At 37.6% G+C, this 23969-nt stretch overlaps 1 protein-coding gene and 1 long non-coding RNA gene across 4 annotated transcripts in view; one reads left to right on the top strand and one right to left on the bottom strand.

Annotated features, from left to right (window-relative positions):
• Nucleotides 1-18192, bottom strand: part of LOC139967955 (major facilitator superfamily domain-containing protein 10-like) — a 55168-nt gene extending 36976 nt beyond the window's left edge. For 2 of the 3 annotated variants that reach the window (XM_071972197.1, XM_071972199.1), the window contains exons 1-11: nt 18042-18192; nt 13632-13894; nt 9470-9566; nt 8797-8900; nt 8097-8255; nt 6191-6382; nt 5474-5570; nt 4080-4191; nt 2494-2549; nt 1776-1828; nt 513-603 (exon numbers count right to left, since the gene is read on the bottom strand). In XM_071972197.1, the coding sequence (XP_071828298.1) occupies nt 513-603; nt 1776-1828; nt 2494-2549; nt 4080-4191; nt 5474-5570; nt 6191-6382; nt 8097-8255; nt 8797-8900; nt 9470-9566; nt 13632-13874 (1204 nt within the window). In that variant the 5' untranslated portion in view covers nt 13875-13894; nt 18042-18192. Of the gene's footprint in view, nt 1-512; nt 604-1775; nt 1829-2493; nt 2550-4079; nt 4192-5473; nt 5571-6190; nt 6383-8096; nt 8256-8796; nt 8901-9469; nt 9567-13631; nt 13895-17532; nt 17989-18041 lie in introns of those variants that run through there. The other variant, XM_071972198.1, reaches the window with a different exon arrangement.
• Nucleotides 18193-18355: 163 nt separating this feature from the next.
• Nucleotides 18356-19771, top strand: LOC139967959 (uncharacterized). Its single transcript, XR_011793198.1, has 2 exons — nt 18356-18730; nt 19181-19771. It is a non-coding gene; the product is annotated as an uncharacterized lncRNA (long non-coding RNA).
• Nucleotides 19772-23969: the final 4198 nt, after the last annotated feature.

The following is a 23969-nucleotide window of genomic DNA, read 5'->3' on the forward strand; positions in this document are numbered from 1 at the left end:
TTGCTTTATTTGAATGATAAAGACTGGACAAACATTTTATGTCCTGAATGACTGTTATTGTATAATGCTAGGATTCCACACACATTGAGGTACACATATCAATATGAACATATATATATATATATATATATATGAATGGCTTGTACAGTAATTAGCATGTCACACCAGCGAGCTATACACTTAATAATAAATTTCATCATTATGAATCAGCATTCTTTTGGAAGAATACTTGGGACTCTTGGAGATCGTAGTCTAGTAGTTTTGAGGGCAGCCAGGTGTCAAGTGAGGAATGAATAAAATCTTTGGATTTCTCGAATGGAAACCTTTAATAAGTCGGCACCAAGGAGGCTTGAAACTTTGAACACAGACTCTCCCACGTATTATGTTTCATTACGATCAAACCGTTCCCAACAATGAATATCACCATTGTGTGTTTCACTAACTTTGTACGTTTTGGCAGGCGAAAACAATTAGAGGAATGTTTGATGAGGAATTCAAGAATAACAACTCACCAAATGAAAATAATGTAAGGCCAAAGTAGTACGGTAGTTGTGAATGACTCAAGGATATGATGATGAAAGACGGAAGCAACAGGAACATGCCCTGATGATGAAAATACCGAAATGGAGAAATAAAAAATCAATTTAAAATTATATGGAAAAATGATTAGAGTAAAAGGTCAATTCATAACGTCACAACATAACTGTCTTCATCATTCTGGTAAGTATGTTTTAATGTTTGAAGATATGCAATTTACAGGTTATGCCTGATTTAACGATTGCACCTGGCAACAGTGAGGTTAGTGTCATATTGTCTGCCCCCGGACAATGCTGCTATACAGCTGCACTGACTTTAAAGAGAAGAGGAATGAATGATGGATATTGATGTTGTAAATTTATGTCAAAATGTTCAAATCATAAAGCCTATTACTTTAAGAAAATGGTCCCTCTACTAAGACAGTCATTGCTAATACACTGTTTGAATTTCTATGAATTATGAAGTGATTTTGGGTGTCATTTTATAACTTGATGAAGAAATCCCATATGTTACAAAGATATCACAGTCAGAGGAATGGATTTTTCGTTATAGAGCGCACCATTTACAAATATGAATATCCAATATGGTTGTTAACAGTCAAGATGTGCTAGAAGTCAAAAACTATCAGCAGTCATACTGAAATGTGGGAAAAGTTAGGAAGGAGAGAGGGGGGAGGGGGGGGGGTTGGAAGGTATGAAGAGTGGGAAAGACATAGAGAGAAAACGATGCGAGAATGATGCCAATATAGCTATAAATTAGTTTTGATAACGTAGACAATGTCAGTACTAAATAAAACTAGAGTAATTTAAATATCTGATGCAGCTGGCAAACAAATCCAAATAATAATGTAAAAAAGTGAACCTGCAAACTCCAAAACTGCAGATAGAAAACCAAACTCTGATCAAACTATGTCTCTTGTAATTCATAATTTGACGTTAACAGATTCTCCACTCTTCAAGGAATTTGCTATTTTGGCAAGGTATAAACCTCTTAAAAATGCATTGTTTTGGGGAGGGGAAGGGGGGGGATTGGTGATGTAAATCTTTGCCTTTATACTAAGCGATTAACCAACACCAAGAACACAGTCGACTTCTTTGGTCTGTGGAGACAAAGTCATAGTTTATCATTTTTCTTGCTTGTATTTTATGTTTAAAACGCATCAGAGAAGCTAAGCTGCAAGATGCAACCAGTGGCTATACCTTTTACAGAAATATATATTTTTTTTAGGTCAAACTCACCACAAGAGCCACGCTCCTCTCTTTACCAGGTTTAATTCTTCTCACGTAACCACCTGAAAATGATAAATCAACATATATTGTTGACAGATGTATTATTAGTTTGTATCTGCAATGATTACATCCAAACAAACAAAAATTATCCCTTTCTTACAAAGCAGAGAATCAATTTTGAAAGTTTGAACTAAAGTTAACAGTCAACTTTTCAGAAAAGTTACACATATTTCAAAGTTTGTTAATTTACGTTATTTGTGATTTCACACAGGGCGTTAGCAACCACAAATACAACTTTTTTTGGTGAAAACAACATCTAGACGTATACATTGGACAAACATCATAGATTTTAATATCAACACTGAGGAAACGACTTTTATTGACTACAACTATTAAACTCGTCTCCAGTCATTTTCATCCCTATTCAACAAAACTGTTTTAATAAAGGTGTGTCATTCACTATCACTTACTAGAATATCTTTTGAATCATTTGAATAATTTTGAGCAAAAGAAAAACTTGACCAGAACAGAAATTCAAACAAGTGGCTGCAGGCATACAAATCCTGCCTCTCTCTCTCTACTAACTAGCCTATTGAACCATAAGTTGATAGCAATTAATACCATAAATCTCTTTGCAGGGTTACACCAACAAGCAAGTTAACGACAGAATATCGACTGGGAAAAAATAGAAACTGCAAAATATTTTTGATCTGCAAATACAACTCACCTTGTACTAGAGCCATTATGAGACCAATGAAGACAAACATCTTTCCCTGTTGCATACTGCAAAGATAAATTAATTTAGAAACATTAACAAGTTTCCTGTTAAAAAACAGTGATGTGCACAGGATTTTAAATGTGGAGGGATGGAGGGGGGGGGGGATTAGGGGTTAGGGGAGGACTGATTTTGATATGGGCATGAACTTTTATGGACCGGCTGTAGAATGATAAAAAAATTACGAATGTAGGGTGTGTCTTTTTCAAAATTTAGACATCAAATGGTGCTTCCAAGACATATTCAGGTTATATTAAAATTAATTCTGTTATCAGCTTCAATATTACATCTAAACTCAAGGTTACTAATTAACACTTTTGAATCATGACAGACCCACCGACTAAACATTTTCCTTGACTGAACATTTTCCCCTGATTCACAAGACCACTACCTTCCCCCCTCCCATTCCACTTTAATAATAATAATAATAATACACAGTTCTTATAAAGCGCAAATACACACTTAAGTCTCAGTGCGCTGATAATTATTAACCCCTGGTCATTGGTAACTTGTCACACCCACACACCAAAGTGTGCACAATTCAATCAATCTCTCCTGGGGCACCACAGTGCACCACAACCACGTGTCCCCGGGGGACTTCCCATAGGGTGCAGCCACAAACCGGCGCACGCAACTATATTTACAAGTTACCTCGCAGGTCCCCATTTATACACCTGGGTGAAGAGAGGCAATGGAGATAAAGCGCCTTGCCCAAGGACACAACGCAATGATCTGGCCAGGGCTCGAACCTGTAATCCTTAGATCACAAGTCCACTGCCTTAACCACTTGACCACAACGCCCTCCTGCACACATACTGTCAATAAACAGTGTTACATATTATAATGTGGCAGATGCATTGTATGTAATTAATCTTCCCTGCAGAGCACTACCTCCTCCCCCCCCCCCCCCCCACAAACCTTACTTCTGTTAAAGACATTCTGTCCTCCCACTATCCCATTGAGTGAGATGGACCAAACATTATTCCATCAAATCAAATCCAAAACATGTTAAGCTTTATCTAGGATTGCCAATTAATGAATTTTCGTTTTCAACAAGATTAGAACATGATTAAATATTCTAGACAGGATTAATTTCTTAGGGTTGAAGATTTTCAACTATGCCAAACGGTTTAATACCTTACAAAGTTAAGCATTCAAATTGACAGTCAAACTGACTGTACACTTCATCAGTTTTGGAATTTCTTTTCGACACAAATGCAAACATTTTACAAGTACACACCTCATAAAAAGAAACGTGGGTTAGAAGCACAAAGGGAAAGAAGGGTAGAAAGGGGCAGGGAGGGGGAGAGGAGGGGGAGCAAGAAGAGGGAGAGAAGACATGGGAAGGGCAGAATAGGGAGGCAAGGGAGGGGAATCTAGATCATAAAACCATTGATGTTTCGTCCAGGAAGAGAATAAATATGTTCAATTTTTGTGAACAAGCAGATTTCCTAAGAGATTAAAAAGCGAAAGAGAACAAACTTAGACAAGAGTTACCTTATATATCGATATCATGTTTAATAAACCATTAATCTTACCTGGTGTATTGAAACCTGTGATGTACCAAGAAAGTCAGTGTAAATTCCAGACCGGAGAAGATGAATAAGAAGAGAAAGTAGCATAACCCAATTTGGCGAAAAATGGACTTATCTGAGAAGAAAGGAAGAGGAATAAAACAGAAATCGATGCTGAAAATGCAATTAAAGAGGATTTTTATATTCAAGGAGCAATGTGTCATGGGGTAAGACCATTTGGGAAATTGGACAGTATTTTGGGCGAATCTTTAGTAAAGTTCACCCATCCCAAAAATTAAGATGTGGATAAAACAAGGGTACTAATATTTGAGAAATGACTCTTTTCATCAGTTGACATGACTGGACTATTTTATTCTAATACAAAATACTGTCCGGTCAGTTCCTCACATGCAACACAGATTATTTATGGCGTCAAATAACATGTTAAAGCAGCATTTTGCGTTATGTCGCCGTTTTCCACTTTTTAGACAAGTCCATCAAGTTTTTTACATATATCAATCACAAAACAGCAAACTTTTTTCCCTGCCAAAAGCGTTAATTGGCGAGTAATTAGGACATTTGCAGATGATGAGAAAAGTGTCCTCCGACAAATGACACGTTTAATATTAATCGCATACAGTTCCCCCAACCCACTAGTTTGAATTCAACCAATCAGAGATGCAGGTTTAGTTATGAGCCGTTGCTAAAAATAGATTCAAAACGCCAAGTTGGTAACTTGGTACAACCAGCGAGCTGGAGTCTAACAGCTCCCAGGTACAACTGCCATAGACAATCTACACAAATCAAGCATGTCATATTACGTATTGGCCAATGACGTTCGTAGCTTTTAAATATTCATATTATGGGCGAGGTTTATTTGGATATCTTCGAGAAAAACAAAGTTGAAAGTTGTGAAGTTTTCGACTTTTATGCCACCATTTGAAGTAAGATTTGATAAGATAAGCTAGTTATGTATGTCGTCATTGCATCGCGTAATCAGTGAGGTTGAGAAAAACCATAGAAAAGGACGCAAAATGCTGCTTTTAGAAGACATTACCCAATTTGTCAAGGATAAAATGGTGTGGTATGGCTTCCACGAGTGCTCTGATGTTTACATGAAGTTCTAAGAGCACGTTTCCTTTAAGTCATTAGAATTGATAAAACAACGGGTTAACATTAACACTTAGACCGACACTGTTGAGCCGATGTCATCATCGGATTAGCCTTAAAGGAGCATTCCAGGGATTTAGCATATTTGTAAAGATGACTATCTTGTAAACCAGAACAATCGGACACAACTTTACTCTAACTCGTTTATTCATAAAAGTTTGGTCTTAAGTCCTCCTTTAATTTCCACTGCAGTGTGCTCACCCTAGCAATCTCCGTTCAAATAAATGTTACCCTTGTCGAGTAATTACCTTTGGTAGTAGCTCTCTGTACAGCAGTAAAGTTGAAAAGTGAAAAAGGGTTGATCAAGTTTTGAGCACTCTGAAGACTGTTTCCGAACGAGGATACCTAGAGATTAAAATTATAAACAAACTTGAATTAAGCAGAGAAATGTTTGGCTAGAGCAGGATTCCAAACCTGGGACCTAAGGCTCGCAAGCCACGTGCTAGTCTGAATCCCGTTCTAGCCAAAAATCCTCTTTCCTCTTTAAAGTCTACCATTAGAAGATAGTAGACAAGAAATTGAAATGAAATTTGAATGGAACAACGAAACAACGAAAGGATTTCAATGTGATTAGGATGCTGTTGGCTAAGGCAAAAATCAATTTCTGTTGACCTGTTGTGTATAAATCAAGTAATTTTATTGCCCATTCTTTACCAAAGGGCTACTTCTCGTCGACAAGAAGTACCTCATCGTGATAACGGGATGGTCGTGAACCCCTCAACGCTGAAAGTGATCGGCATCACTTTGTACTCCCCAATGTCCTGCCCCTCTATTTCCAGTTAAACACACTCCCTCATCCAACCCCACCCCCTACAAATTAATACTCCCCGAACCCAGTTCTCTGATAATTCTTACATGATGGAAAGAAAAAAACTATCAAAATAAAGGTGTCATTTTTGAAAGGATGAAAAAAAATAATAACAATATTTTAAAAAGGTTTCAAGCAATACAGCCAATTCACTTACTCTTTTATCAGCCGGGAGAGATTCCTTCAAAAACAGAACGACTAATAGAATATCCAGCAGAGCTAGACTCAGTGCCAATATCGCTGGCCTGTTGACGAGGGAATCTGCGTCGAAAGAACTGCCTCTTGCAAAATATGCTCCAATCATCGGACCAATGATGAAGCCAACTGAGAAAGCCATGCCAATGAGAGCCTAAAACATCATTGACAGAAAGAGGAACCAATGTTCCAGATTTAGAAATGTGAAATTAAGAAACGTCTCTTTTAACTTTTGTTTCAGTTTATAAACTAGACGGCTTGAAAGCCAAAAAGCATTAAGATCTTCTACGAATGAAAAGTTTACTTGTCTTTAAAGAATCTGACGCATACTATTAGGTAATCTGAAGATGTAGTCTTCTTCAGTGAAGATAAGAAATGTTTTCTTGTTCTGGTCCCACCTAAATATTTTTATCATGGTTTCAGAAAATTTGGTACAAGTACAATATGGGTACTGAGCTCCGAGCATGGGTACCAGTTCTTAACCTTGTGCTATCAGGCTTGTAGTGAGTCCCCTACTTTGTACTCATATTCGAGCATAGTTACCTGTACTCGTCTGAATGGACTTGTACTCTAATCACATTGAGAGAAACAAATACACTTTTCATTACCAGTCTATGCTTTATACTGATATTTTCCCGATGAGATTTTTACAGCATGAGCTAACAAATTGCAACTTTCAGACACCTTTTTCTCTTCTACAATGATCTAGTATGGAACCACTCAATCCAATACAAACTTGGCTTTCAGATAATTTTGCATAGTGGTACATAAGAATCTGCCAATAAACACTTCAAATGCAACACAATTTTTCGATCATAAATTTGTTTGTAAGAATATCAATTCTCAGAGGTTTCATTATTGTGAGAGTTTGGTTTACTTTCCTACACTGTACAACCAAACCAAGAGAATGATTGATATTAAAGATTTATATTTCATACTGTGGTGAATGACCTTTCCATGCACAGTTTTAATTACACTACTTTATTTAAAAGCCTTATAGGGCACACAGAAACCCCACACCGTTCATACCTACTGTATTTCTATAATACCAGCTTGTTTTCATGCCGGCCATCATATGTGGTGTCAAATTCCTATCATTTTTGTTGCGCATTTCTATTAAAAGACACTGTTTGTTACCTACGAGAATCTGCAATGACGAATAACTCAAACCTGTATTCAAAGTTAATAACACAGTGACAGGACATAGAATGTTGAGGTTTAATGCTATCTGCAAGAAAAGGGAGGTCTCCTAGGACCCTGCTTTGCAGTACTCTGGTCTTTTTAGAGAACAAAGAGTCACATTTTCTGGGCCATCAAATTAGAATGTATATTCTAAGAGACTGACCTCGGTCAGTTTGTGGCTTTCAAAGCCAACAAGGCTTCTTTGCTAGTTCCTGCTTGTAGGAGGATCTAAAATACATTCATATCCCACAGTCAGCATGTGACTCAATGGTACAAAATCAAGTCGATCATAATTGAAAAATTATGCCTACTGGAGAGACTTATTTTCTTAAATTTTAAATAAAAATAGTGCATTACCTCCCTTGTTTGTAAATAGGTATTACTTTCAAGCAGCTGGTTGCAGCTAAGATTCTCTAATCATCAAATAATTTGAATATTTAACAACTGGCCTTAGAACCTACCACACTTTCCACATGGAAGCTAACTAGCCTAGCTTTATAAGTTTACATGTATAGGTTGAGGGCTGCAGCCATTACTGCCACTGACTGTAGTGGATAACTGTTAGTTAATGTTGTCATATTTTTTTGGGGTCATAAATTCAAGGATGTTTCTTCAAAAATGTAGCAACAATTTTGGGGTTCTCCCAGTGACTAATATTTATCTATCATTTTGCGAGAAAACTTTACCATTCCTCTTCCTCTATTCTTAGTCGATGAGACATCTGTCACTATCGTTGTACTCAAACTGACATTCCCCTTGCTGATTCCACCAATGATCCTTGCCAGGACAAACAGGGGAAAATTATAAGAAAGAGCCCAGACAGCATAGGAAATGGCGATCCCAACCTAATGGAAGGATAGGAAGAGAAAAGATATATAGTGGAGAACTGTATAGTCATTACCTAAAATACAACCAAAGAATTTTTAAACAGCTAATTAGGAATGAAATAAATGCTTTTGTTTTTCTAAGGAACAATACACTGGACTAAGAAAAATCCCATTATTAAAATAAATACAATTAATGTTCTTTTGTTCAAAATTCTAAAGGTTAAATGAGATTTGGGTGATAATTCTGTTGTGATGATGCAATATCAGAATATAAATTACCGATCACTTTCTGATTGAAAATGGGACAGTACTAAAGTTCTCCATTCTTTCTATAACATCTCATATTCACTCGATGTCTAATCTAGTCCCTTTCTGAACTGTTAACTGTTCTTTTGCAATGTTATTATGGATCATTTACAACACTCTATAATTACATTGTTATTACAAACTATCACTGTACTTGTAAAGCATTATTACAGTTTACTGATATGCAAGACCATTATATAGCTGATGACACTGGATGCTTTTCATGAATGGCAGAGAAAATCTAAAGCTGTACCGTTGTGATGATCATTAGAGGTCGTCTCCCATATTTATCTGACGCGGCTCCGATGACAGGACTCGCCAAGAATTGAAGGAAAGAAAATAATGATCCGATAATACCTGTAATCAAAGAAATCATGGAAATGGTTTGGTCTTAATGATACAACACTAATTTATGACATGGTAACAGTAATAATTCAACAGATAATTTTTTTTCCTTTTCTTCCTCCTCTTCTCTCTCCCCCCCCCCCCTTTTGGTTTGTGACATTTATTGCAACAAATTAAATCAAATAAAATTACAGCGATTTACTAACATTATGGTAAGTCTGTTGGCAAGGGATATTTTATGTGAGAGAGTAACAGAAGTTCACAATATGCCAAGGGAAAGCACCATCAGATTACAGCAATGAAAGCTGTACTCAGTAAACAATACCACAGTTAGTAATCAGAGTGGGGGGAGGGGGAAGAAGTGGGGAGAGGGGGAAGAAGTGGGGAGTGGAAAGAATTGGGGAGTGGAAAGAATTGGGGAAGGGGAAGAAGTGGGTGAATGGGAAGAAGTGGGGGAGTGGGAAGAAGTGGGGGATGGTGAGCGCTTATTCAAACAAACACTTCAGTTTGTTGATTTGTTGTTCAGAATGTTGATTTGTCGTCTTGATTTGAGTCACTATTTGAACAAATTGTACACATACCTCCAAAAAGTACTGAGTTGTTTTTCTCTGTATCAGGAATACCAAGAAGATTACGAAAACTATCCACGGAGGACTGCATCCGCAGAAATAAGCCAGTCTGAAAGAAAAGGTACAAACGGTAAGAAATGTGTCTATAAAATTAATACATAGGTCAACAATATGATTATCTATTTAAGTGTATGAAGGTGGTGGCATTAGAAGCAAGGGAAATAAACACCGGGATAAATAAAGTAAGGAGTAATCCACCCTTTTCTCTATCTGAAATAATCTTCAAATAAGGTTCTCCAGCCCAAAATATCAACAGAGGGCGCTGTCATATCATTCCTATCGAGTTCCCCGAAACTTGCAGGCTGCAGTAGCTGACTTCAGATCATAACAGTACAGTGAATTAATCAATATCAATACAAACATAAACATGTATTATACATTCGTAATTATAGAAGAGATCTGTTGAAACATAGATTCAACTTTCAAGGCAGACTAATTGTTTAAAGCATGGTAACCGAAAATTAAATTCTAAAACAATGTTTTTCGTTTTGGCCAAACTGCACAACCTTGAACTAGTCAATCACCAAGCACCTCTGTATATACAAGTTCACCCAATGTGTTCACATGTTTGTGAACGCTTTCACATGTGATCCTGTGGCATTAATTATGAGATCTGTATGAAACAGTACAGATTATGCACAATATGACAGTGCCAAGGCTAATCTTCCCCATAATTGTTATTAAAAAACATAGGTTGTAAATGTAATCATAATTTTAAATGTAAGAATTATCATGTAATCAGATTATAAACAAAAATTTAAGCAGATAACTTAATTATGTCAATGAATAAAATGTAAACAAATAAAATGAGCCCATTGCAAAACTTTGCACGTAAACTTGCCAAAACGTATAAGGAATACAAAATAATTAGATAAATAAGGGTATAATGGACAAATATAAGCCCATTGAAAAAACATATACATATACAGTAAAATAGGTAAGATGTTACAGAGCACTGTAAATATCAAAAAATGTGCATAAACTATGATTATAAGTATAAAATTCATTTCACAAATCGTTTAAAAACTGCTAAGATTGTGTGCATTTCTGATATGTTGAGGCAACTCATTCCATTCTTTTGTGGCAATAAATCTTTTCTTGTAAATAATTTATATCTATTATGATCACTCTTCCAACAATCTACTGCACTTTGCTTCATTTTAATGTGTCCTTTTTCTTTTCTGTTTCATTTTGCTTTCATTAAATATATAATTAAATAAGGAGTATTTTACATTTGTAAGAACCATCCAAATTCAACTTTTACGAAACAAATGATCATTTCTGCACATTTTGAGCTGACCAATTTACATACAAGCCCAGCAAAATTGCTTTTACACTTTCCAATCGCATTTTATTTAAATTAATTCCCAGACTCTCATGAAATAAACATTAATTAATTCACAGTCAACAGAGAAGGATATTTTCATGAGATTTTAACACTTGTCACTATTTTCATGAATTAATAAAACTTTTCATTTACCAACTTAAAGCATCAAATTAAAGAAATAAACATATTCATATTCCAAATTCCATTGAAATACACAGGACGAGAATACAAAAATAATTTTCATTTTCATAATTTTGTTTGATTTTGTTTGTCTATTTTAATTAGAATTGTAAATAAGCTGGAGAAACATAACCCTTACCCAACATCTGGTACATTTTCTTTCAAAATGATTTTTTTCCTTCTATTTACAAGATCTATAATTCCCCAAAGTACTGAATTATTAATAATCTGAATGAGGACTCCAGATGTGAAATCCAGAGCACTTTTTACCATATTAGACTACTTCTTGACAGGCAACATATTATAAATATATTTATATATTTCACTGCTAAAAGTCTCTTGAGATGGCATTTGATTTACTACACAACATTTTGAGTAGCATCAATTCGTTGGTAACAACATGAGTTACCATACCAGCAACTTTCTAAACACCAGAGTGAGAAAATCTATCAAATTCAAACACAAAATTTTTGGCTGTCTTCTTGAGTTACTGGGAGATTAAAGGATATCAGTTTCAGTTTGAGAGAATGGAATGATAAACCTCGAAAATGGCAGTTTGATAGGTTTTGGTCTAAATAAAATAAAACTGTTAGCAAACTGCTCATCCACTAGAGAGCCTGTGTTGGAGAATGTGTGAAAGTAAGTTGGCCTGACGTTTCGATCCTATCAGGATCTTCTTCAAAGGCTAAATGACAAGTAACAGTAACAGAAGGGACAAAAACACGCACAGGTTTTAGTCTACCAGACTAACATGGACTTACCTGTGAAGATGTTGGTATCAACCAACAGACAGTGGCTTGCATAATATTTAAGTGGTGGGAGAGGGGGGGGGGGGAATTCTAACTTCTCCCAACTGATTTAAATTGGGGCATGAACCTTTACGGAAAGGCCAGATGTGACTCAAGAAATTTATAAAGGAGGGGTGTGGCCCTGGGGTCGTTGTAGGCAACTCTTACATAGGGGGAGGGGGTGCAAATTTTAGACGTCAAAGGGTGCATTCTGAGCTAATAAATACTCTTTTTTGTGAGAAGTTGAAAAGTGGGTGCTTCTCGAAAGGTTCTGTTCTTCAACATTATACCAGAAATTCAAGAGTGATAAATAAAACATCTCACTGTCTCAGTGTAGCAAAATGCACTGAGGGTAGTACTAAACATGATGTTTGTTTAAGTTTGAAAATGAGTGACCATTTCTACACTGTCTGGCATATTTGCTGGGCAATATGAATGACAAATCTGTTGGAATGTCGGCTTGGAATACAACCTCTACAAGAACCATCGACAGACGAGACAAATCCCCAATGTGAACCTTTTCTACTTTTTCGTGTCCTGAACCCTATCACCCCTTAGAAGGTTATCGGTATTGTCTGCGAAGTTTAGCATGCTAACAAAGAGGTGCTGAAGAGTATTCTTCTAGACGTTGCTACCCTCTCAAGTATTTTATTTTCAGAGAGTGAAGAGTGTTTAATTTCAGCGATACAAATTCTCAATGATTGAAAACTGCTTTGAGCATGGCAATAAAATACTTAAATCATGGTTAAAATATGATTGGCCATTATTTCACTCTCTCTTCTACATTTTAGCATCAATACTAAAGGTAATCAACCTTTTTTATTTCCTTGTTATTTTTGGCAAAACAGTTGTGGCCAGAAGGGCCTTCCAAGGAAACACAGAAGTTTAGCAAGTGCTGTATTAATGTAGTATATGACACATACTGTAGCTAACACTTGTTGAACCATTTGCTGTTACAGCAATTCCTATTTCCCACCTGCTGTGACCTTTCTCATACTACTAGTATTAATATCGTAACCTTCCAAGGCCCTTTGTTTTCTGTTTTTGGTGCAATGTTATTGATTAAGCTCAAAAGATGATGAAATATCAATAGACTACTCACTGGTGATAACAAAGGATTATTTCCCCTCTATTATTCGCAAACGTAGGAACAGGAAATACTTTGTCCTTTCCAGCTTGTGGGTGTTAAATGGCAGAGTGCAAATATATATTACCATACTCTAGGCTACTGGTATTACTACAATAGTAACATCCTAAAATTCAGTCTTCTAATAACCATAACCTTCCATTCATTGTAGTCATTAGGAAATTCAAGTATGTTTTTGCTTTCCCTTCATTACTCAAAATCGGGTTGTAATTTATCAAAGTTAAGACAACCTTCTAAAGTTTTCCACCACCAAGTATTAGCTTATCAAGTGAGCTATTAATGAACTTGATTCAATTCTCAACATTTTTAGGAAACATTTCATAATAGGTATTAACTGTCTAGATCATGCAAACAGGAATTTGTGACTTTAATCTCCTTCTTTCAAATGAAAATTGACTAGACAAGTCTGCCAATAAATTACAATGCTGTGTGATACTGGAAACATTCAGCTCCCCCACCCTCCTCCCCACCAAAATTTCTCCAACATCAGCTCAAAGATGCTTTACATTCAGTCGGGAAGGATTAGACCAACCCTCCAGGCCCAAGGACAGCCTACCACGACGGTTCATGCTCCTAACCAAATCAGTCTGTTCAGGGGACTTGAGTATTTGGCCCCCACGCCCTTTGCACATCACTGGTCCAATATGTAAGCAGACTCGACGGGGCTCTTACCTTATCATTCTGGCTATAGTAATCTAAAAGTGAGGGCAGCAGAGGCAGAATCATCGTGAAGGCCAAGAGGTCGACGATGAGGGTAACGAATACAACCGCTTGCATGGATCCTGAATCGCTTCTTTCTTCTCCTTTGCCTGATGAATCTGTTGTGTCAGCTGGAGTGTTGCCATTGGCTTCTTTTCTACCACTCTTGTTGCCATGGGAACCATCCCTAGATCTCAGATTGTAGTGTGATTTCATGGCTTAATAACAATCCTGTTCTATAAGTGAAAATGTAAAAAAAGGTATGTACAAAGTTTGAAAAGAGTGTAAATATTTCAAGTTCAAAGGTTGCTTACAAGATAATGTTGTATACGATCATAAATTTAAAAAAACACAAAACCCACAAATTCCATTGATAGAGTTCAATACCAGTGCAACACAGTAAAATAGTACAATGTAGTCACAGTACAGCAGTATGCTGAAATTTAGTAGAATACGGTTAGCCAGTAATTACATCCAGTTCCTTACTCTGTTCCGTTGCTTACTGACTGGGATGTTTATATCCATGGAAGGCAAAACTGGTACTCATAGCACATGAAACGCTACTTTAGACTTGAGTAGAGTAGAGGAGTGGAGAGGAGAGAGGAGATATATATTCATTCATTTGCCTTTGTCGTTTACCTCCATTTCATTAACAAAAGTCTGTTCAAAGATCAGGCTTTAGGAATCACAAATGATTTCGAGTTGCTTTAGCATCATGTTTGATCTCTAGAGTAAGGCCAAATATGTCACCAGAAACAGAACTAGTAAATATTGTTTGATACAGGTGACAAACGCCTGCAGTGAAATTACGACCTTCCTACCGGTTTTGAACCTCTGGACATACAATCAGCGTCCATAGCCTAGTGGTTGGGGTGTCTGCATATAAAGCGGGAGGCCTGTGTTCGAATCCCAGTGGAGGCTGGAAGTTTTTTCACTGTTCTGGATTTTCTAACTCACTACGATTTCAATCATATATCGATATACAGTATATGTATGTAGCTACTGAGATTGGTTGAATGCAGTGGAGAATATTTGACAGCTAAATGGGCACATCATGGGACATCTACCTACCAACCATGACATGGACTCAAATTGTGCTTCTTGAAATAAAGTGTTAACAAGCTGGCCTTCACATACACACACACACATGCACACACGCACACCAGCACGATTGTAAAGGTTTTAACCAAAAGGAATGCTTCTGAAGAACATTTGCTGTGATGACAACACAGACCAACTACTGTGATCTAGTCCATGAATGAAATGAAATTTAAATTGCATTCAATCAACCATATCTTGAGCTAGGGATAAACTATTGAGATGAGGCATTCAATTAACAATATGAAATATTGTATGCAGGGTGACATTGTAGGCCACAGCAATATCCCTATTAGTACCACAAAACAAGGGCGTAGGAACCGGAGGGGCTGAAGTATCATTCCGCCCCCCGCTTCGCAAGTCAGAAAACCCCTTTTTCATTTCCAAATGAGAAAAAAATCTCATTTGGAGCACCAAATTGCATCTAAGGCCAGGTGAAAATGCAAAATTATTTACAAAATGGAGTGGGTGGGTTGAAGTATGCTATATTGCACCAAATTGCATCTGAGGCCACCTGGAAATGCAAAAAAATCCAAAGGGGAGGGGCACACCCCCTCCCCTTAGACCCCTCCCCCAGGCCGGCCATCAGTCCAGCCCCCCCACTCAAAAGTACCTTCCTACGCCACTGCCACAAAAGATGACAACATCTAACATGCTTAAACACATATACAAGACATGGTGAAGTAATAGTTATTTCTATTACTAGAATTTACTATTAATTTCTATTAATTAAATATTAACTACAACATTTTGCATTTGACTTTTCATTATTACATTTCAAAAACCCCATTGATTTTAACTATACAGTTTGATACGTGCATGAACAGGAAAACTAAAAAATGAAGAAATATGTTTTATCAATTTCTAATATACTCATTGGAAGTCTACTGAGACTCACCTGAAGACAATGATACTTCTTAGGTATAGTAAGGAACTAAGTCATGCAACTAACAATGAAATTCACTTCTTGATGCTACAAATTTTACAGCCAGAAATTCTTAGCATTAACAACAACAAAGTAATCATATTTAAAGGGCATGTTCAACTTCAGTTTGAAAGATTTCATTGCTGCTAATCCCCCCATCCACCCCCCCCCCCTCCCAAGAAAATAGAAAATAAATGAATATGTATGCCAGTAGGTCACATTGATAAATAGTTCCTCTGATTGTTTGAGTTGTTGATCCAACCTTTAACAAGAGTCCAGGAAGTCCAATGAGGCTACAATGCAGTAGTGTCAAAGGTTTTAAGTTTAAACAATACCCTGTAAGATGGTTTTATGTTAAAACAATACCCTGCGAGATTGTTATCTTTTTCTTTTAATTAAACCTTGGTCAACGTGCAATAAACTTATAGTTGTGATACCCCCATGTATAATTACAATACCATCTCTATGTCCCTACACTGTTTCAATGCTGACAAGTTGATGTGAGTGACCCCTGTGAGTGACTCCTGTGAGTGACCCCTGCGTGGACAGATACTGACCACCTGCTTTGGACTGTCCTATATCTTATCTCTGTCTAGCTTCACACATACTGTTAATATTAAAAAACAAGGATTTGTGCAAATAAAAGTATAGAGTGAGTAACATTGTGTGCCATTTAAAGGCTCCTTTATGTTAATGGAGAGGGAATACTTTTGTATTGAAATGTTGAACAGCAAGCTCTGAATATTGTATATATAAAATATAAACTGTCCCTGTACAAAACTGCTATACATCTTTGACTGGTATAGCAAGTTGCCCATTTTGCAATGGGATAACAGATAAATCAGTCACTGATTTGTGATACCATTTAAAAGTTTTTTTAATTTTAATACCAAGTCAAATATTTGAAGAATAAAAGATAGAATAATTAACTCTCAGTTATTGACATTGGAACAATCGCAAGGAGTTACTTATCTGGAATAGACAGCAAAATGCTATGCAAAATGGTCAGTTTGCTATAAAAATGCTACAGTGTGTAACAGTTTTTGTAAATAGTCGGAACCCAAATATTCATAATCTCAGTCAAAAGCCCTGGCGACACAAACTCCAAACATTCAATTGTTCCCTGACATTACACTTTCACAAAGCTGGGGTTGTATGTGAACTGAATACTTCCAAACTTTCCAAACATTTTTTTTCCCCGTTTACCAGTCAGTTTTTCAATGTTTATTCATCTTATAAGTTGGCCACATTTTTTGCACATCAAACAAAGGCAAAACAAAATTTAATGTATGATACATATGTTTTTATCTAACAGTGAGGACTTTTCATTGGATCCTTGAGAAAGTGAGGGCTTTTCATTTGTTGTTTGATAAAGTGTGCTCTGCCTATAGGTCCCATGTATTCAGAGAACTGAATGTTCTAGCCAAATGTTCTTTGCCCTTGTCCATTGTTATAGTTTTCCAGTCAATATTCTGTTGTACATTAACCTTTTAAGTTAGCAACTTTTATAGTACAATACTCAATATTTAAGAAAAAAGGAATAAACTGCTAGGTCTAACATAAACATAGTGAGCTTCTAAAATGAGAATGCCTAAAATAAAGTCTAGCTTAGGCCTGGTCAGTTCGAAACCTGATACCACTTCATATACTTACATATAAAAGGAATGTTGACCGATCTTTGGGCCAGTCTCTGACTTTCAGGCTTGGCTTTTGGACTAATCAGATTTGCAATGCTCATCACATGTTCCATTAGGCCTAGGTCAATTAATTATGCAGATTTAGTCGTTAAAACTTGATAAATCTGGTCAACCAGCGTTACAAAGTAACTTGAGGTACCTGGTACTGTCTTACCTTTTTAATATCTACAATTACAAGTTTGGTTCGCCTCTGGAAATTTATGTTCTGACTTCCAATATCTAAAATCTGCAAACTTCAAAGCACCAATTCTTCTAACTCTTTGTCATTTGCACTGTAGCCTACGTATGGCAGCTATTGTTACCTTTTACTTCCTTAGTCTGACCCTCACTGTTGATCTCAATTTTCAAGGTACCAAAGTACCATCGGTATGCTTATTAAAGCTCAGGCTGTTATTCACATTTTTGTGTACGTTAAAAGCATAGCCATCTTTAATGAAGTACCTGTTGCGTTTATATTAGCAGTAAGGAACGTTAGTATCAGCAACCATTTTAAGCCTTTATTCAGCAACAAATGCGGAAGTTTACTGCATACAAATATATCCTAGACCTATTCAGCGAAACGTTAAAAGATTTCGTGGAATCACGGTTAAAATACGTACTCCTGCAAAGTCACTGCATGACTAAACAATTCTTGTAGCATATATTATTATCAAACCTTCTTACCGATATAAGTTTTTATGACGACTAAGATATTTCAATCTTCAGACTTGGACTTGGTGTTTGTGGTCTTTGCTGCCAATGTGGGTTTCGAGTTATGTGCGCAAAACAATGGGAAGTTTGTATAATCAGTTATTCAGTAGCAGAGGCCTGGACGTAAAGCCGCATATACATACACTGTATAGCACCATGGCTACATATCTAATAGGAATTCGTGACTTATGTTTCCATGATACAGAGAAATATAAATACATAGCTGTGTAGGATGTACTAAATTTGTACAAAAACATGATTTGCTCTATCTCTATTGTGAGAACACCATGATATATTCGATAATGGGAGAATATTCGCTACACGCATATATGTACACCCCTCCTAGAAGATAGAAGAGTCTCATATACTCACCGCGTGATCTTGGAGGAAAGTTTTCTCAAATACCGCCGCCAATTAATTTGAGTATAGAACAGCGGCCCGCGAAATTATTTTTCCCACTTCGACGCGGCCACATGGGCGTGGCTTATGAAATACGTCACAGGCCGGCAAGTTTGTAACTTCGACTTCGAGCTCTTACGTCTAGCTCTACTCAGCTAATATACTCAGGCCTAATATACTCAGGCCTAAGACATGACTTCATGAGAACCATGATGATGTGCGACTGCTCCTCCCAGTCAATCGGGTCTTAAGGAGCTCTTGAGGTAAATTCCATCACAAAATCAAACTGTGTTGTTCTGATATTGATAAGCTAGGCCTAGGCTAACGCTGAAACAGTTAAAGTTAGGCCCAACCTAATGTGCTAGACACAGCACAGGATGGTTCAATCAAGGTAAGAATTAGGCCTAGGCTAAGCAATGTCTGAGGACATTGGAGTAAATTGGCCCTTGTTCAAGTTGCTGACCCTTTGGTTTGTTTGGCTTGATTTGTAAATTGCACCCAGCTAGGCCTACCTTGACTATAATGACTTACCATTCCATGGGGCCACCCTCTTGGTCTTTTCTCCCATCCCCTTTCACATTCCACAACCCCCCCCCACAACCCCCTCCCCGTCCCCAACACCGCAACACCCTCCTCCACCCCCAACACCCTCCCCCACCCCCAGAAATATTTGTGATTACATATTCTTACTACTTGACAATTTCATTTGACAGGCATTACTTCCAGCTCCATTGCTTAGTGGAAATCAACACAGAGTATGTCGCTTCAAAGAAACGTCACTACACTGTTTTGAAGCTGTTCTGCGTCTGCCATTTACTACGAAAGATGAAGCTTGTGGCTGGCTCAATGACTTTGAAGAATCATCCCACAGTACATGGAGAGTGTCACAGACTTTCCCACATTCTGGATTGAAGAATACGTCATATGAGTGGATTGCTGGTGGTGTGTGTATGGACGATAGGGGGGGGGGGGGCGGCTTGTGCAATGATTGGTTCACAGATTATTTTCAGTAAACAGAACTCACACGGTTTATTTATTTCATGGCCTGCTCTTATTGTTCTCCGATTCCGAACATAAACATTCAGTGAGGCAGCCAGGGGGGGGGGGCACAGGGGGGCAAATTTTACCCACATAAATTATGGGGACGCAATTTACAATTTGTAGAATGAAAAAAGGTAGATTGAAAAAACTTTGAGAGTTGGGAACTGAGGTGGGTAGTCATGTGAATGGGTTGACTTAACCTTGATTTTTCTACTTATATTCCTGCATATTATAAATAATAAATCTTGTTGGAAAATACCCCACCTTTTAGCATTTTTGTCCATATCTGTGGTATGGCTCTTATATTTTATGAAAGGCAAACCCTATTACAGGTGTTCCAATAGGCCAGTCAGAATATACGACTGTCAGTTCCATAAAATGTAATTTGTTATAAAAGAAAGGTAGTGATTATGCTCATATTTTTATTTAATGCTTGATAATGGTTCAAAATTGTTGAATCTATGAATATATCCTGCACTAATTGTTTTCATTCCTTGACTCCAGTTGAGGAATCTATGCAGTCATGTCAGTGTGTGTGTGTGATGCCTGGCTTGTTAACACGATAACTTGCCCCCACTTAGATATATGAGGCTCATACTTGGGATGTGTGTTCGGTGTTCCCCATAATGAGTACATGATCCGTATCGTTTTGGGGCCAGGTCAGAGATTTTCTGAGGTCAAATTATGGAAATCTTGTTAACACGATAAGTCCCGAATGCTTGGTCCGATCAGGCAGAGATTTGGTATGTAGTTTTCTTATGGGAGATCAAGAACCCTCTTGTTTCTGATGTAGACCAGTGGCCAGTTTTGGCCTATGTTGGCTTGCTAACACAATAACTTTAATTGGGACTTCAATCAATATTTGGAGTCTTCTGATATCGTGTCTCTCACAAGCTTTCACAATTTGGACCTCTCCTGACCTTGAAAGACCTTTAACTGATACCAAAAAAACAAGTATTCTTGCCATCTACATGGATAATTAAGCTCATATCGCTGCCGCTTGCGTTTTCTAGTTAAATCGGGAGGAGACAGAAACATGACTAAGTGGCGTCAGCAGAATGTTTAGAGAGTTACATGCTCTCTGAGACGTTGGGGGCATTGGTGCCCCTCCGAGGACCATTCGCCCAAAAAAGTTTTCGATGTATGAGTCTCGACAACATGCACGTAAGAGCATCAGATCAGAGTGCATGCAACCCCCCCTCCTCGCCCCTCCCCCCAATGCTTTTTGAGGATTTGTGCTCCGGTCGTGACAGCAGGGTCTGGAAAAGTTATAAATGAACCTCCCGTGGTATTGATTATCGTCCTTGACAAGTTCTGGCGAAAAAGTTAGATGTGTCACTTCATATTAAACCAGGTAGGCCCACTGACCTTTCAATGCTAAAAACCTACAAAGATACATGTATTGTGCCCCATATTGTTTTATCCATCGATCTCAATTATTTGTTCATCTATAAATGAACGAGTAAACAAAGTTTCAAACGCCGAAAAGGGTAAATTCATTCTCAATTTTCGACTTGAAAAATCAAGTTTTAAACTGGCAGATTGGTTGATACATGTTCTAGAGAACATTCTTTGATGGATCCCAAAAATATAGGACTTTGAAATTTTCGTGTCATGGCCACTTTAAACAGTTGTCACTTGCGTCTGTATTAACTATAACCAGGGAGCTGCTACTGTTAGAGTAGCAGCTCCCTGCTATAACTGTGCCTAAATAGCAATGTCCCTCTGAACTATACTATTTATTATACTGGTACGTGCACTAGAAACCCTGACATGTAACTTAATTGAGAACTTTCAGCACCCAAACAAACACCCGAGTGATATCACTGCATAGTCTGTGACGTGGACCAATAAGCCGTAACAACGACCGATAGTCCACGCCCATTATGCTAATGTGGCCGCGTCGAAGTGGGAAAAATAATTTCGCCAGCGGCCCTTGGCTTAGGACCAAGTCATTTTTGCTTCTCGGCCTTAATTAAATTTGACTTTCATCATATGCAGTGTATATTCTTTCAACTCAGAGATACACAGCACACTGTTGGAAGCTCATATTCTGGGACCCTCATACAGTCTTTTCGGCAGGACTTTCCAAAATAATCCTATCGTCCCTTTCATTGCGACACTTTCCACCCAACCCTGCCCCTCCCCTCCACAACACACATACAAATCCATGGGAATTTTGTACTTCTCTGCAAAACATACACCTGTATCTGACCTTATAGAAAGTTTCCAGAATATGATTTGTTCTTGTAGTTAACACGTACGTAGACCTAGATTTCTTCAAGTTAAGAAACTATACTTTACGTATAATTTATTTTGAACAATCTATAATAAACTGGCAATTGAGCTGGTTACAGATTTGCACGAGTTTTTACCGCAAAAGCATCCTCCTACATAGGCCATAATATAGTTTACTTTGTTTTGGGGTAGGTGATGAAGTAGGGGACTCTCCGGCTGCTGAAGAATCAAGAGATATTTTCATCTCGGAGGAGGAGCTCGGATTTAGGAAATTCAATTTCAGCTTTTACAAAATCCCTCCCGCTACCCAAAGAAAAGATGATATCAATAAATAAATTTTTAATTAGAAAAAATAACTAACTTTTTTTTATTGATTCTTCTACACTTAGATCTACGGTAAATTCAACGAGGTTTTATATGACATATACACTTAGCTGTACCTTCTTCGGAATCTGGTGTCTGAATTTCCCTTCGTGAGATAGGTGTATCATGCTATCAATGTTTTTTTTATAGATTATAATTCCAATAAAGTCATGAGAAATTTCTCATACGGAGTGCGACATTCCACCCAAACTTCCCGGGAGCGTTATAACGTTTTACAAGGTTGTCAGACTTTGACCTGTGCTGAACTTTGACATATATACCCTAAAGAAAATAAAATACAATGGAACCAATTTAACTAAGCCTCCTCATTCTTAGCATGAAATGTCATCCAAGTTTCTCTTCTCTAGAGGTATTTAAATTTACACCTTGTCTGACCTCAAATCGCATATGACCTCCAATAAAAATTAGGCAATAAGAATCTGCTCAATACTGTGAGGCAATCATATACTACATATTAGATTCATCCAAGTTTCCCTTCTTGAAATATATTGTGTTTTACAAGGTTAGTTCAGTTTCTGACCACTGGTGACTTATACTGACCTTTGACATTAGTTATAATAGCATTATGGTTAATTAACTCAAAACGGAGCATCCACATACCGGGGCCTTTTTTTAACATACTAACTGGGGCAGGGGGATCAATAGGTGGAATGGATATCAACAAATTCTGCATGTGTACATGACATTGGGTCAATTTAGAGAAGGGGCATCTCAATGCCCCCTCCCACCAAATGTTGTTCTTGCCACCCCCCCCCCCAATACAACAGCCACCTCTATAGTTCCCATGAAAACAAATTCAGGAACTTCCCATGTCCAAAAATAAATAAGCAGGATTACCGTATAACTCGTTGAGTATAATTTACTTGCATCTAACTCGAAAATTCTACTGTTTTGAAGCTATCTGAAGAGGAATGAAAACCGCCAAGATTCGCTCCTCGACCCCCACCTCTGTGGCTCTGTGGCGGGTCCCTGGACCCCACGCCAGCGTGACTTAGCGCTCCAGGCCATCCTCTTTTGACGTCAGCTTGCATTAATCGCATTATGTGCTCATCAAGCTTTGATCTCATTTTGCTGTCCCCTTCGGGCCCACTCGAGGTTCCTGCATTGTAATAATGTGATATTTAATTAGTTCTTCTCATAGAAGAATAAACTTTAGCAAAGACTTTGTGTAAAGTTTGTTTTGTTAAGACTGTTAAATTAATTGGGATAACAGTGGTAAAGCATAATTTCATGTTTTTACACAAGTTCTACAAGTACTACTTGACTCAGACTCGACTTTCACTAGACTCGAGTCAAATGCAAGGAGCCCGGGATAGGGGGGGGGGGTGGGGACGAACGGGGGTAAATACTACCCAGTATTTGTTTTTAAACATCAAAAGCGCCCCTATAATTATAAACGAACTGACACCTTTCCGTAGTAAAATCACCCCGTTTCCATTTTTGTAATTAAGGAGTGACCATTTGTTATTTCAAAGTGCCCTGTTGTTGACCAATTAAGTGACATTGTAATCAAGAAGTGCCATGTGGTTGAAAATGTAGAACATAGTATAATTAAAAAGGAAAAGGACGCTATTGATTAAAAACGTTCAAATGCTGATAGTACGGAATGCACATATGATGAAAAGTCGGTGCCCCCCGGGCAAGGGGGTTTAGCCAGTCCCCTGACCCCTCAATCTCGTCTGGCCTGGCCCCTGCATTTGTTTTTATCGGTTTTCTGTTGCAGTGAAAGAAAACGACTCGAGAAGAAAAATCACAGCAATCACGGACGGTTGTGCTGCTGCTCATTCCTGTCATAGTTTAATTGTTCCATTCCTGAGCAAATATTTCCAGTCTAAACAT

Source organism: Apostichopus japonicus, chromosome 5, assembly GCF_037975245.1.
Source record: "Apostichopus japonicus isolate 1M-3 chromosome 5, ASM3797524v1, whole genome shotgun sequence".
In the NCBI taxonomy this organism is placed as follows: Eukaryota; Metazoa; Echinodermata; class Holothuroidea; order Aspidochirotida; family Stichopodidae; genus Apostichopus; species Apostichopus japonicus.